The sequence below is a fragment of the Halichoeres trimaculatus genome, unplaced genomic scaffold (genome assembly GCF_033239565.1).
Source record: "Halichoeres trimaculatus isolate MK-OKI-2021-1 unplaced genomic scaffold, fHalTri1.1 fHalTri1_scaffold_8, whole genome shotgun sequence".
In the NCBI taxonomy this organism is placed as follows: Eukaryota; Metazoa; Chordata; class Actinopteri; order Labriformes; family Labridae; genus Halichoeres; species Halichoeres trimaculatus.
Genome location: NW_027437186.1, coordinates 20684243 through 20697670, shown reverse-complemented (window position 1 = coordinate 20697670; position 13428 = coordinate 20684243). Strand labels below are relative to the sequence as shown.

At 39.5% G+C, this 13428-nt stretch overlaps 1 protein-coding gene across 16 annotated transcripts in view; it reads right to left on the bottom strand.

The window, feature by feature from the left end:
- Positions 1-13428, bottom strand: part of camk2g2 (calcium/calmodulin-dependent protein kinase (CaM kinase) II gamma 2) — a 69455-nt gene that overhangs the window by 29586 nt on the left and 26441 nt on the right. For all 16 annotated transcript variants that reach the window (XM_074675457.1, XM_074675458.1, XM_074675456.1 and 13 more), the window contains exons 3-6: positions 8535-8594; positions 3701-3755; positions 2278-2343; positions 519-591 (exon numbers count right to left, since the gene is read on the bottom strand). In XM_074675457.1, coding sequence (XP_074531558.1) covers positions 519-591; positions 2278-2343; positions 3701-3755; positions 8535-8594 — 254 coding nt within the window. The remainder of the gene's footprint in view (positions 1-518; positions 592-2277; positions 2344-3700; positions 3756-8534; positions 8595-13428) is intronic.

The window sequence follows — 13428 nt, the reverse complement described above, 5'->3', positions numbered from 1 at the left end:
GGTATTGACAACAAAAGAAATGTGTTTTTGTTATCCAGGTGTTTAAGCCTCTGTTCACTTTACTGTCTCCATTCTGGAAAACTCGATTATAACACAGCCGACGAGGTCAGAGTGCTGTTAGTTTCTGTTCAGGGTGCACAGTCTTGCTGCAGGGGAATCGTCACTAGCCGTCATTTCACCCACCGACCTGCTATTAATAGCAGCTGGTTTGCTTTCGTCACTCCTCAGCAGCGCAGGACAGGGGGAAGAGAGAGAGGGGGAAAGTAAAAGAAGAAAGGGGCAGAAAGGGAGAGGACTGCAAAGAGGGGGGAATATTAAGGAGAAAACAGGTAAAGAGAAGAAGGGATGATGCCCAGCTTTTAAGTTGGTCATAATTTCACAGCATGGCATCTCCAGAGTTTGAGTATAACCTCTCCTCTACACTCACAACATACTGATATATCCGTATCAGAGTATCTTATTTTATTACAACGTGCAAAAGTCTTCTGATAGTTACCAACAGGTGTGTGATAACTCACCTTGAGGTCCCTGTGCACAATGTCATGCTGGTGGATGTGACTGACGCTCTCCAGGATCTGATTGATGCAGTGGCTGCAGAAGACAGAGAGAGATGAGAAACAGAGAGGAGACACATCTGTCACTTCAAGTCCTCGATGACACTAAACCACACACGACAAAAACATGAAATCAAACACAACACTCATGTCCTCGTCATTAATCCTTCAGGTTGAGACAAGGCCTCCCACTCCTCTAACTGTCAGGATTACAAATTGAACAACCAACCCTTCAATATACATCACTTCTTACCTAACATCAATCTGTGGTCATTTTCACTCTCACTGTTGAGCTGCTTTTTTTTTTCTTTTTCATTATTATTTACAAATTTAATCATTGAAAAGTTACAGCAATGATTTTGTTTCCAAATTTTGTACAATTTCCCATGAAAGCATTTCCTTCTTGTTAAAAAGCAGCCAGTAAATCTTTGAAATTGTACATGTATAAAGGAGCAATAGTCACGTGTGAATTTCATGTCCTCCTTTGTAATCTTCACATATTAAAGAAAGGAAATCTGTATCTGAGGGGGAAAAGTTGGGTGCATTTTTGTGTGAATGAATGTGGGGAAGGAAGTGGAGCAGGCAGGGTGAGTGTGTTTTTGAGGGTATCTTATGTAAGCTTGTCCTCAGTTACATATCAGCAATTCTGCTGGTCTGATGCACACTTAAAATAACTACAGTGTCTGTAGAAAAAAAGACACTGAGGTTGACATCAGTAAAGGTGAAGCCAGGGTCAGCAGCATGGATGTTCACAGATTTGGAGAGAGTGGTGTGTCCTCTCTCTGAAAGAAAATCTCCTGATGTTCTGTCCAAATTAGGCCGACTCTGAACATCACAGTCTGTTATTGCAGTAAATCCAGCTTCCATCAGTCTAGCTCTTTTCTTCTCTTACTTTCCTAAGTCTCGCATTTTTTCACCATCATGACTCAAATAGCCTTGCAATCTCTTCCCTGCTTTTACCTCTTTTTTTTTTCTTGATTGAAACAGAGTCCTTGGCGTAGGTTTTTTTGTATAGACTTTAAACAGAGGGAGAAAATCTTGATCCACATATTAAACATTTGCTCATTTTTATGCTGTGTGTGCTTCCTGCCTTCAAAACATCAATGAATTTGTAAAATATCACAGAGATTTGTTATATATGGCACTGATATACAGATAAAAGACTGTTTTTCAGCTTTGTGAAATTGCACTGAAATTGGACTAAAATCATCAAAGTTTACGTTTTGTCAGGCTTAGTGACACCTGAAGACGCTAAATCATATTAGTGTCACTGTATTACTGTGTTTTTTGCTTTTATTTCATTGTGTAAAGTTAGCTTAAAGTCCTGTGTTGGGAATTTTTTTAACCTCACATCTTGCCAAATTCTGCTGTAGTCTGCACAGACCAGAAAAGTTAGTGACGCAACTTCTCACAAAAGGAAATATAAGGTTTAAAAACTTTTAACAGCTTTGACATTATTTATTAATGAAAATAAATTTAAAAGCCCCAAGTGGCATGTTTAAAAATAGATCACGCACAGAAAACAACCTCTGTGAACCTGCAGAAACCACAAGCACTGCTTATCCTAAAACACAAAGACACATAGTTTGTTTTCTTCCGTTATACATCGTTAAAGACCACCGAAGTAAACCTTCAGGCTGCCAGACCAGTAGAAATGTTGTGAAAGCACAAATAATAGCATAAAACACACAGAACAGAAGATTAGAATACTGATATACTGTACCTGGCATCTGCCTCGCTGTAATACTCTCTGGCAACGATATCTTCAAAAAGCTCTCCCCCAGTGACACTGTGAGCAGACACATAGACAAAACAAAAATGTGGTTTACTTTAACATGGAAAAGATAAAGATGCAGAAAAGGTTATAATAATATAACAAAATACAGACAAAAAAAAGAGAATATCTTTCACTGACATATTGATAGGACAAACTTTTGTGACCTGTTTTTTGGTGTCAATCAAGGGGCGACATCTGGTTTAGAAAAGAAGCCTATGTGCTAAAAAAAAAGTGCTAAAAGTTGCTGTTCATCGAGGATCCGCTTGAGGCTGGCGGCAGAAAGACCAGAAACCACGTACACACCCAGCCAAAAAACAGACTTTAAGGGCATTAAAAAATATATTTACAGCCTGGATCAAAAAACGGCTTGGGTCTGAATTTTTTTTCTAACTCTGTGGTTTAGAAGATCTTAGGATCGTCTGAATGTCCAAATCAGAGACACATCTCAGCTCCTGTGACCAACGGCCGCACTACAGCTGTTAGAAAGGAAATAGCCAGTGTCAGTGCAAACTGTGCTCTAAAAGGTGGTTTTCCATTTTGTCAAACATAACCTGGCATTGGTTAAAATTATCAAATGTTTTCTGATGTAATTAATTAAGGTTTTGGTTTTCTTTTTCATGTGCACAGACCTCTAAACAACTGGATTTCTTTTGTGACCAGTTGAGTCATCTCCTGCAGGCCATTCAAAGAAAGCAGGTTAAAGACACTTCTGCACTGGGTTGACACTTCAGCCATGTCTGTTTCCTTAAACAGTCCTACGGGACAAGTTACCTCATGAAAAAAAAGCTGGTGTCCCCCCTCCGTTCCTTCACTGTTATCAGTGGGTCAAACAGAGTTGTATGAATATCAGAATGCACTAAGAACTGCGCCAATATGAGGTGTTGGTTTTGAGCTAATAATGAGGCAATGACTGACAACGATCAGAGAAGTAAGAGCAATTTTTATGCCCTAATAAAATGAATTTGTTTTAAACCGTCTAATATTAACTATTACTCAGGTATCAAAAGAAAACTATTTCATAGCTGGTAATCAATACCATGTGTCCTGGAATTGTTACTATCTGAATTATCTAGGGGTGAATAATGTAGAACAGTATGATAATGCAGCTGAGAAGAAAAGCAACAAAGTGAAGTTGCAGTACACATCCTTTTTGGTATTACTCATACCACAGAGCTTAGTTTAGGAAGTGCATGACCCTCGTTGTCAAGGCAGCTTGGCTGAAAACTGATAACCTTCATTACTGTGAAAAAAAATGAGTCATGGTCACTCGGCACTTATGTGTGAGGCAATTCATCCTGAAGCAATAGTCCTGGCTGCACTCTTGACCTGTTTGTGTTGGTGTTTGTGTTGACTAATGTGACTCACTCACAGGTCAAAGACGAGGTAATGGAAGCCTTCCTCTGAGATGCTGTCATGGAGTCGTACTAGTGAGGGAAAAAGAAAGAGAGACTTCTGTTAGAAATTACATTTATCAAAATAATTTGAAACAGCTTTAATAAACTTCATTATCATTTGCATTAAAGCTTTCATGAATCATCACTTTAAACCAAAACACTAGATTAAAAAAATGAAATTGGGACAGAAGTGGCTATAAGATCATGTAACAATAAGTCATATTTGTTTATAATATCTTTTCTTTAATTCTTGGACTCTACTAAAGGAGCTCTGTGTGTTAAAAAGTCGAAATAAAACATTTTTATGTCACAGAGCCTTTACACAGCACCTCAGGTGTTCCTCTGTGGAAACCAGTTGTTTTTGCTCCTGTTAGTACACACTTACTATATAACGCTAGCTTTATAATCACATAGCAACTGAGTACAATAAGACATCCTTGGTGTATATTACTGTTATTATCTTCTTGCTGTGTGACATAACACCTGATTTAATAGTTTAACTTCAAGCTGTATTATGTATATTCTATATACATATTTCAATACATGGGTGCGTTCGAAAACTCCTTCCTAACTCCTTTCCTTTCGGCTTTACCTTAACCCCAATGGAAAACGTCACAGGGTCAAGGAAAGGAAAGAAGAACTGCGGTAAAAGAGGAATTGGACTGCACTTTCACTTTGATGTCATATTTATGGGACGACGGCTTCTTGAGACGAACTACAATGTTCCGAAAAAGAGATCTACAACAACCGCCCTTGAGATCTGCTTTACCTCACTGCGATGTTTTGTGACCTGTTAACATCAACATTATGTGTTTTTTCTATGACCATGCATTGTCTTTTCTGCCCACAGCTGTAAGGTTAGGGTAAATAATGTAAAATGTTTACGTATTAAAACCTTAAGCATGCTAATACATGTTAATCTTTTTATATTTACACATTATCATTGAGAACGATTGTAAAATACCAAATATGTCTTTCTTTTATTGATTGTTTCATAATAAACATTACTGGAGACCCCACTGTTCTGTCTTATTATTGGAATGATTAACTTCATATATTAAGACAGATGAAAATATTAGTATATAATATTAATATAAGAAACAAGCAGCACAATTGTTTGATATTCATCAACATTATGGGTAATTATGGAGAAAAGTAAATGCTTGAAAGTAACTGCTTTATAAATAATAACGTGCAATTATTTATCTGTCCACCAATAAATTAAATGTTAAAGATATGAACAGAAGGTTATCTTTGGAACATATATTTTTCTTTATGCCTGCACAAATGTTTACTCTGTATTGTCTACATATCTTCATTGTTCCTCAAAACTAAAACATAAAGTGTATAAATACATCCATTTTCTATACCGCTTATCCTGTTTTAGGGTCGCGGGTGGCTGGAGCCTATCCCAGCAATCATTGGGCGAGAGGCAGGGTACACCCTGGACTGGTCGCCAGTCAATCGCAGGGCTGACATATAGACAGACAACCATGCACGCACACACTCACACCTAGGGACAATTTTGGTGTGACCAATTAACCTGGTAAGCATGTTTTTGGAATGTGGGAGGAAGCCGGAGTACCCGGAGAGAACCCACGCATGCACGGGGAGAACATGCAAACTCCACACAGAAAGACCCACCGGCCGAGGTGGGGATTTGAACCGGTGACCTTCTTGCTGTGAGGCTGCAGCGCTAACCGTTGCACCACCGTGCAGCCCGTGTATAAATACAAGTGATGTATTTATATACGTCAGCTGCTGCAATGCATTATGGGGCGTCCTTTCTCTTTTCCTTTCGTAAAGGATGGTCCAGTGTTTCCTAAGCTAAAGGAGCTAATAAAGGAAGCAACGACATTCCTTTCCTTAACGTTTGGAGAATTCAAATTCCTTTATCATGGCCGATGCTGAAATACTTCCGGGTCATTCCTTCAGTAAGGAAGGTTCCTTACCAAAAAGGAGTTTTCAAACGCACCCCATGTCCCTTCAGATGCACATGCTCAAAATGGGCAGTAGGAAAGGGGCACCATCAGGTAAAAGTGCTAACACCCAGGATCAAGTACTTATCCTCAGCTACCAGGAGTCGATTCCAACCCTGGCTCTTTGCTGCACATCATCTATTTTCTCTCTCACAATTACTTTCTCTTTTTGCCTTTCACTTTTAATCATTACAAGCACAGTGACCAAACAGCTGGAGGAGATCAAATGCTTCCTTTTACTAGATAGAAGACTGTTTTGGAACTGTTTTTGGAAGGAAGTTAAGCACGATAGAAAATGTGGAAAAAAGTTTGAGTTACTTGTTAAGAGTTTTTCTGTTAAACTTGTTTCTAATGCAAATCTATGAGCTGTGCTTTATTGCAGCTCTTCATCTTTACCCTTTGTTGATTAACCTCAATGACTGCAATAAACACAGCCAAGCTCAAGAGATTCAGGTTTATCCCCTAAGAAACATGGTTTCGCCAGCAGGGCTTTTCCCATCTATCTGTGATGATCCACTCAGGGCTCTACAGTAGGGTTGTAGCCTGACCACCACCTGGCTATCTGGCATCTAGAAATCAGCTTCTAGGTGATGAAGTTGACAGAACAGTTGCCATTATTTAACAAAACACATTTAATTTGATACTGATAATTTCCTTTGAGTGTTTCTCTCTGTTAGGAAACACAAAACCAGGCAGGGAACCGAGCTGTTGCCAACAAAAAGACAACTGTAGCCAACAGCTCTTGTTTTGAAATACAGCAGCCAACTGAACAGAGTCCTCAAAAGGAGATTAAAACCTGCCAGAGTCAAGGCAGGTGAAGGTGCCTGAGTGTTTAAATCAGGCCTGGACAGGTTGCATATTGTTTTCTCCCTTCTTTAGATGATCTACATTTGGAGAAGAGAAAACTTGACAAGCTCTTCCCAGGAGAATAGGATGAAAGAAGAGGAGCTGAGGGAGCAAAATAAAAGGAAGAAAAGGACGATGAATAAGCAGAAATCAGGTGGGCTGAAGAGGAAAACAGGGACGAATTAAACTATTCCTATTTTACTGTTATCACACTGTGTGTCTGTGTGTGTGTGTGTGTGTGTGTGTGTGTGTGTGTGTGTGTGTGTGTGTGTGTATAGCTAACGCAGGGCAGCACACTACTGCTAAAACGCCATTTCCTTCCTCTCTAAAGAGGCCACTGCCTGCTGTGTGGGTGTGCAAACACACAAACACCTTCAGATGTGAGATAAATTTCAGTTGTAAAGACGTCAGAAACTCTAAGTGCCACTGATGCAACAGAGAAGAAAAAAGTTTTTTGTTTTTTTTTAAGTTAAGAGCTTCAAAGTTTGGATCAGCAGGTCAAACCATTAGATTAAAAAAAAGACAGCATTTCACATTTCTTACACTTTGCTTTCTGGTATTCGGGTAGGGAGTGAAACTTGATAATGTGATAAATCTGACAAGTTCTGGATTTTTAAAGCTTATCTTTATTATTTCTCAGCAGGTCAATGCAAAGCTGGTCACAGCAGGCATCAGAGATGTTATCCACTAAAAAATGTAACGCATATTTAAACTATGACTGTGTTATGTTGGTGTGTTCACATTTCACTGAGGTGACTCAGACAAGGGGGAGTGAAATTATGATGCAAATTTTGGCAATCAGGCGTTAATTGCCTGCACAAGCTGTGTGTCACAGCCTCTCCTGCTACGGCTGACCACATTAGTGAACAGTCCAACACTTGTCCTGTTGTGTACATCACAAGAGTTAGAAAAATTCATTGATCAATTAATGGAGAGGTGATCACTTACTTTGAAAAAAATTATTACCCTTGCTAATACTTCTCCTACTTCATAAAACAAAACATTAATCAACATGAAAAGCTTTTTATTGTGCCGCATTAACCTTCTGTATCACTCAGCTCATTTGAAAGTCACTCGACACCTGTAGAATGATATCAAGTGACAATAAAAAATCATCACCTCCATCGATGAGAAGCGAGAGAAGAACTAGACTTAGGTTTGCAAATAATTATTCAGACTGGACCTTCTCTGGTCATCTGATGGTTGGAGGGAGGCCCGGACAAGGCCTACAAGCCACTAAGAAATTTGGTTTGAGGATCAGTGATGATGTAGAGGTGTCTCGACAACACTGGATCAGGATTTTTTCCTTTTCTTCAAGTAAATGCTCTCAATGGCAATATTTTTATTTGAAATTATGGAGAAATGCAGTCAAAAATTGATGGAACCAAACATAAAGATCACTAAAACTCAAACCTATGAACAGTAAAAGCTAATAAATTAGAAATTTTGCAAGGGATCACTTTATTTTTTTCCAAAGCTGTTCACTTGTTATTTTGCTCTATCAGGGAAAATCTGACCAAACACTGAGCTAATTTACCATTACAGCAGTGACTTGAAGCTTGCATCAGGAACTTTGACTTTTTTTTCAAATCTGGGGATCCTGGGTACTTTTCTTTTCCTTTTTTTAAAAAAAAAAAATCTAATCTCTGCTCATCAGATCCTGTAAAGCAAAGGTAACATTTTCTGACTCTTCCCCACTGTCAGGTAACAGTTAAATCTATCCCACAATGAGTAACTTTGTCTCTGCTTTGTGCTGTAATTCTCTCCATCTGACATCTACCCTACATCATCTTTATACTCTGGCTCTCTTTTATCTTTTACCCATATGAGCATCAATATAACTCCAGACTATTTCATAACCAGCTGAAAACTCATCACAGGAGCTTCAGACTTTTTAATTCACCACATACTTTCCCTCTTCCTTTGATCCCCTGAATTAATGGAGGCATTCCACTGATCCATTGGCTCCTGAAAAATAGCTCACCTATGTTTGGATGTTTCAGCAGACGACAGATTCTTGCCTCCCGCTCGAGTTTCTGGTGATCTGAGGAGATGAAAGAGCAGAGAGAGAGAGGAACCAGTAAGGACAAAATGTTAGTTTTCCAAAGTTGAGACTTTGCAGCTATTACAACTTGATATCTGCTCTGAAAAGATGTCAGAAGAGTTTGCACAAACCACCGCAAGAGGGTATTTCATATTTTTAACTCTGCTGCTGTAACACACGGACAAACACACTTTTTTGACCAGTTATTTCTCTGCCTCTTACTCCACTCACAACTATATTTTCCACTAAAGCTGCCACTTTGTGAAAAATACCAAATCGACTTAAACTGGAGGGGACAGCAGAGACAGGATGTCAAGAAGGTGAAGCACACCACGAGCAAAACAAGCCATGAGGCCCAAAACATTAGCTGTCAACTTTTATGATCTTACATAAGTGGATAGACAGCCATACACTGTACTCACACAAACGATCACACACACACACACACAACTTCTCCCACAAGCTTTCTGCACTTAGTGGAATTAGTCTTGTGGGTCTGGCCTTAATATAATCAGTGTCCAGTTAATGATTCTAATGGCTGGGCAGGATTTCTGTGTGCATCTGTATGTGAGTGTGTGTGTGTGTGTGTGTGTGTGTGTGTGTGTGTGTGTGTGTGTGTGTGTGTGTGTGTGTGTGTGTGTGTGTGTGTGTGTGTGTGTGTGTGTGTGTGTGTGTGTGTGTGTGCTGGAGAGCACAGCTGTATGTTCAGGTCTGGCAGATTGGTTGTAGACACAGCAGACAGTCAGACACAGTGGCTGACCTCTCCTGTTGCAGGGTGCCAGAGGTCAAGTTCAGACTGGATTCTCCCGCCACCCACCAGCTGCTGGTTTCATGGGACAGATGGACTGCTTACGTGAGACAGTAACGCCTGTGTGTATTTGTTTTGTTGGTGTGTATGTGTGTGGGAGTGACAGCAAGTGAAGGGCACTGGACTTCTCTAATCCTCTGTCTCATCAAATGTCTTTGGCAGAGTTGTGGTGTCCAGATAACCACAGGCGCAGCAGCAAAGAGATAATTCTCAGCGTGCAGTAACCAGAACATTTCCTTCTTCATTAAATGAACAGTTTATTTTTGAAATGTGGTAAATGTTTTTAAAGATGTGGTTAAAAAAATATTTAAAAGTTTCCTTCAAACCAAATAATTATCACCAATAACCTGCAAATAAAGGAATCTGTGGTTATTATAAAGTCATTCTTTCTATACATGTAGATCTATATAAGCTGGATAAGGCGCTATCTAACTTGAGCAATTCAGTCATAAAGCAAAAAAACTTCCAATTACCTGTTCAATTTATAAACGTGTAATAAAACACTAAAAAATGCAAGCATGTACAGATGCCTCTGGCTGTAGGCTAGAGGCAACATTTAAGGACTCTTGCCGACTGCGACTCTTCTCTTACTTATTCTTCTATCCGCCTGCTTCATGCATAGAAATTGCACCTACAGCTAAAATCTGTATACTGCACATTTTTCAGCATTGTCAGGGTGTTTAGATAACATATTGACACAAGCGTTGCAGCACAAGCTGCCTTTGAGCAGTAAGTAAACAGGTCGTGGTGTTAACACGCCTGCACATACATTGGAAACAAGTCTATAAACACAGAGCACTTGCTTCTGGCTATCGGCAGCAGTAACAAGAGCTCAGAGCAGCTAAATAAAATATCCATATGTGTATTTATTTATTTGTTTGTTTGGTTTTTCTTTACCCATACCACTGTTAATTTATATACATTTGGCACAGCAGCAGTTGAAAAACTTCACATAGATGCAAAAAAGTTTGCCAACTGATAACTCATAAATTAATCTTTAAATAACTATAAATGCCAAACTTTTCCTATTTAATCAACTTTTTTTTCTTGTACACTAAGTGAAATAAATTAACTTATCAAAAAATAATATGTAAAATTCATTGTTTCTCCTGTCTTAGAATCTATTGAGCCAATATGTTTCTGCTTTGGAAAGCTTTGGAGTGAGTGTTTGTTACATTTTCTCTCACTGCTCCTCCTTCATACTGCTGATCCAGTAAGGATGAATATTTGTCAAGAAGGCATCCCCTCAACATCAATTAGATAATTTAAACTTAACGTCTCTGTCTTTATAGTTGGTTATTAACAGTGACTTGTGTTCATGTTTCTAAAGTTAAAGGATAAGTTCGGTTTAAACAGCTTTTACATTGTTTATAGAATGAAGTAGAACAAAATACTCACCCAGAAGGCTTTCCTGATCCAAGCAGTGCTTCGGGAGTTATTTAGATCCAAAATTGTGTAGCGGACGTCCATATAATGAGATCCATTGGGGCATAGACAGCGCCGCTCCTAAAACTGCATTAATCGTCCAAAAAATCATGTTTTTCACCAATATTCCATCATGGTCCGCTCCGAGATAGTCCTCTGCTGCAGTCTGTGTCACTCCAGACAGCGCTGTGTGGCTGTACTGACCTCTGAACTGATGAAGACTTTGCAGTTCGGCTCATTGTTTCAGGGGAAGACGGCAGGCTACATGACGACGCCCGGAGGGGCAATCGTAAACAAAGTCTTCGTCAGTTCAGAGGTCATTACAGCTTCACAGCGCTGTCTGGAGTGACACTACTGCAGCAGAGGACTAACCCGGAGCGGACCATGATGAAATATTGGTGAAAAACATGAGTTTTTGGACTATTAATGCAGTTTTAGGAGCGCGCTCTGTCTATGCCTCCATGGATCCCATTATACGGACGTCCGCTGCACGATTTTGGATCTAAATATCTCCCGAAGCACTGCTTGGATCAGGAAAGCCTTCTGGGTGACTATTTTGTTCTACTTCATTCTATAAACAATTTAAAAGCTGTATAAACCAAAATTATCCTTTAACTTTAGAAACATGAACACAAGTCACCCTGTTAATAACAAACTATAAAGACAGAGACGTTAATCTAAAAGAATTTGTCACCTTAATGTCTTAACATTATTAGCACAAAGGAGGCAGGCTTTATGATGTGTACTCCAACCAGTCAGCTTGAAAATGATGGCTTCACAGTCCGTGAACATCTTTAGCATTCATTTTAACAAACAGTCTTAAATGTGGTAACATCTATATTTCTATAAATTCAGCAATCCTAAATCTGATCATAACTATTCCAACAAGTCCCATGCTACACAAACAGGACACACAGATTTGCAATTTGGAAAGAAAAAAATACTATCCTCTTGATGTTTCATGTGGACACTGTAAAGTTTAGCTTCCTTGGAAGACACACTTAGATCCAAGGCCCAGACATTACACTGTAAGTAAACTCTTGTTACAGAAGTTGATGTAAAGAGTGAAACTGTACACTCAAGAGGAAACTAAAGCAGTTAAATGTAATGGATGAACCCTGGAGCTAACAGGCTGGAGGTAATACAGAGGTTAGAGACAGCTTCCCTGCCTGCTGGAAAAACACTCACAGGAAAAGTGAACGGGAAACACTTCCTTCCTTCACAGCAAACACTAAGAGGCCTTTAGAGGCAGTGGAAAATCAATGACTACCTTGTTGATATGTAATTTGTGGTCTTGTGTGCATGAGGAGCATTTTTCGACTTGAGATAAAAGTTTTGCTTCTGTATTTGATAAAGCAAAGGCTACAGCGAGTAGTAGTTGGTGTAATCACCAACAGTTATCTGCCTCAGTAACAGCGCTCGTCTTCTTATATAAAGCACAATCATCGTGGAGAGCAAGCATTACAGAGCTGTTTCTTCTTCAGGGCGACGTCTTCCTCGTGCCTGTCAGAGGCAAGAAGGTGTGGCTCAGTTCCTTAAAAACTATTTGTTAGTTTTGAATCTCATTAGAAGAACATGAAACGGCTACAGTCAATTGAGGACTTCCTCCGAAAAATCTTTTTTTTTTAATTTTCTTTTTTTTTTAATTTGTGATTTTTAAAAGTTTTTTTGGTCACTTTCTGATTTGCAAGGGTTAAGTTTCGCCCATTGGTTTCCTTTCAAATCCAATGTCTTCACAAGCACAAAGATCCAGGAGGAAAACGAGGAGGATTGAAACTGTGACCCCTCACACCTCTGGCCCACAGGGAAAAGCCAATCACCTCCAACTTTTATCCTGAACATCTTTTTTTACAGAACGCAGGCCTATGGTGTTCTGAGCACACATACACACACAGAGACACAGACACACACATAAGATTCAATCTGACCAGTGTGTTCAGAGGATAAGAAATCAAAGCTTTCTGCAGACATTCCTCAACTTTCCTCTCACAGCCATAACGGGCTATTTTGGCTGCTTGTATTCTTAGAAGATGGATCTGTGAACGAAAATAGACTATTTTTCTAAGCTGGCCTGAGATGACTGCTTTATTATGCTTGCAAAAGCAGACAGTCTGGGCAGCTGGATGCTTTAGGAAATTAATACCTGACTGAGGACGCTGAGAGTTACTCTAAATGTCCAAAGTTTGCAGCTCTTTAGTGAATTAACTGTAATTTTTTCCATGAATGTGATGTCATCATAGACTGAATACAAACAACAAAACCTTCAGCCTGTCTGTCGGTGTCTGTTTCTGCCTCAACCCACTCCTCAGCCTGTATGTTGATGTTTTGGTTGTTTCTGGTGGAAGAGTAAGCGTGATTACATCAGCTGATCACACAGTGTCCAGTGCCCAAGTGACTTAACGAGTTGACAGTTGCAGGTGGGAGAAGCTGAGTGGCTATGATAGTGGACATAGCAAAGACGAAAAGAAACACAACCAAAGTGGAACGAAACACCAAACAAAAAAGCTTATTCCCAAACAAGGGTGAAGCTTGGCTCAATTTTCAGTCGCTTTCAGGCACTGAGAGAGCAGAAAGGGATGGAGAGCTATGCGAGTTGGTATA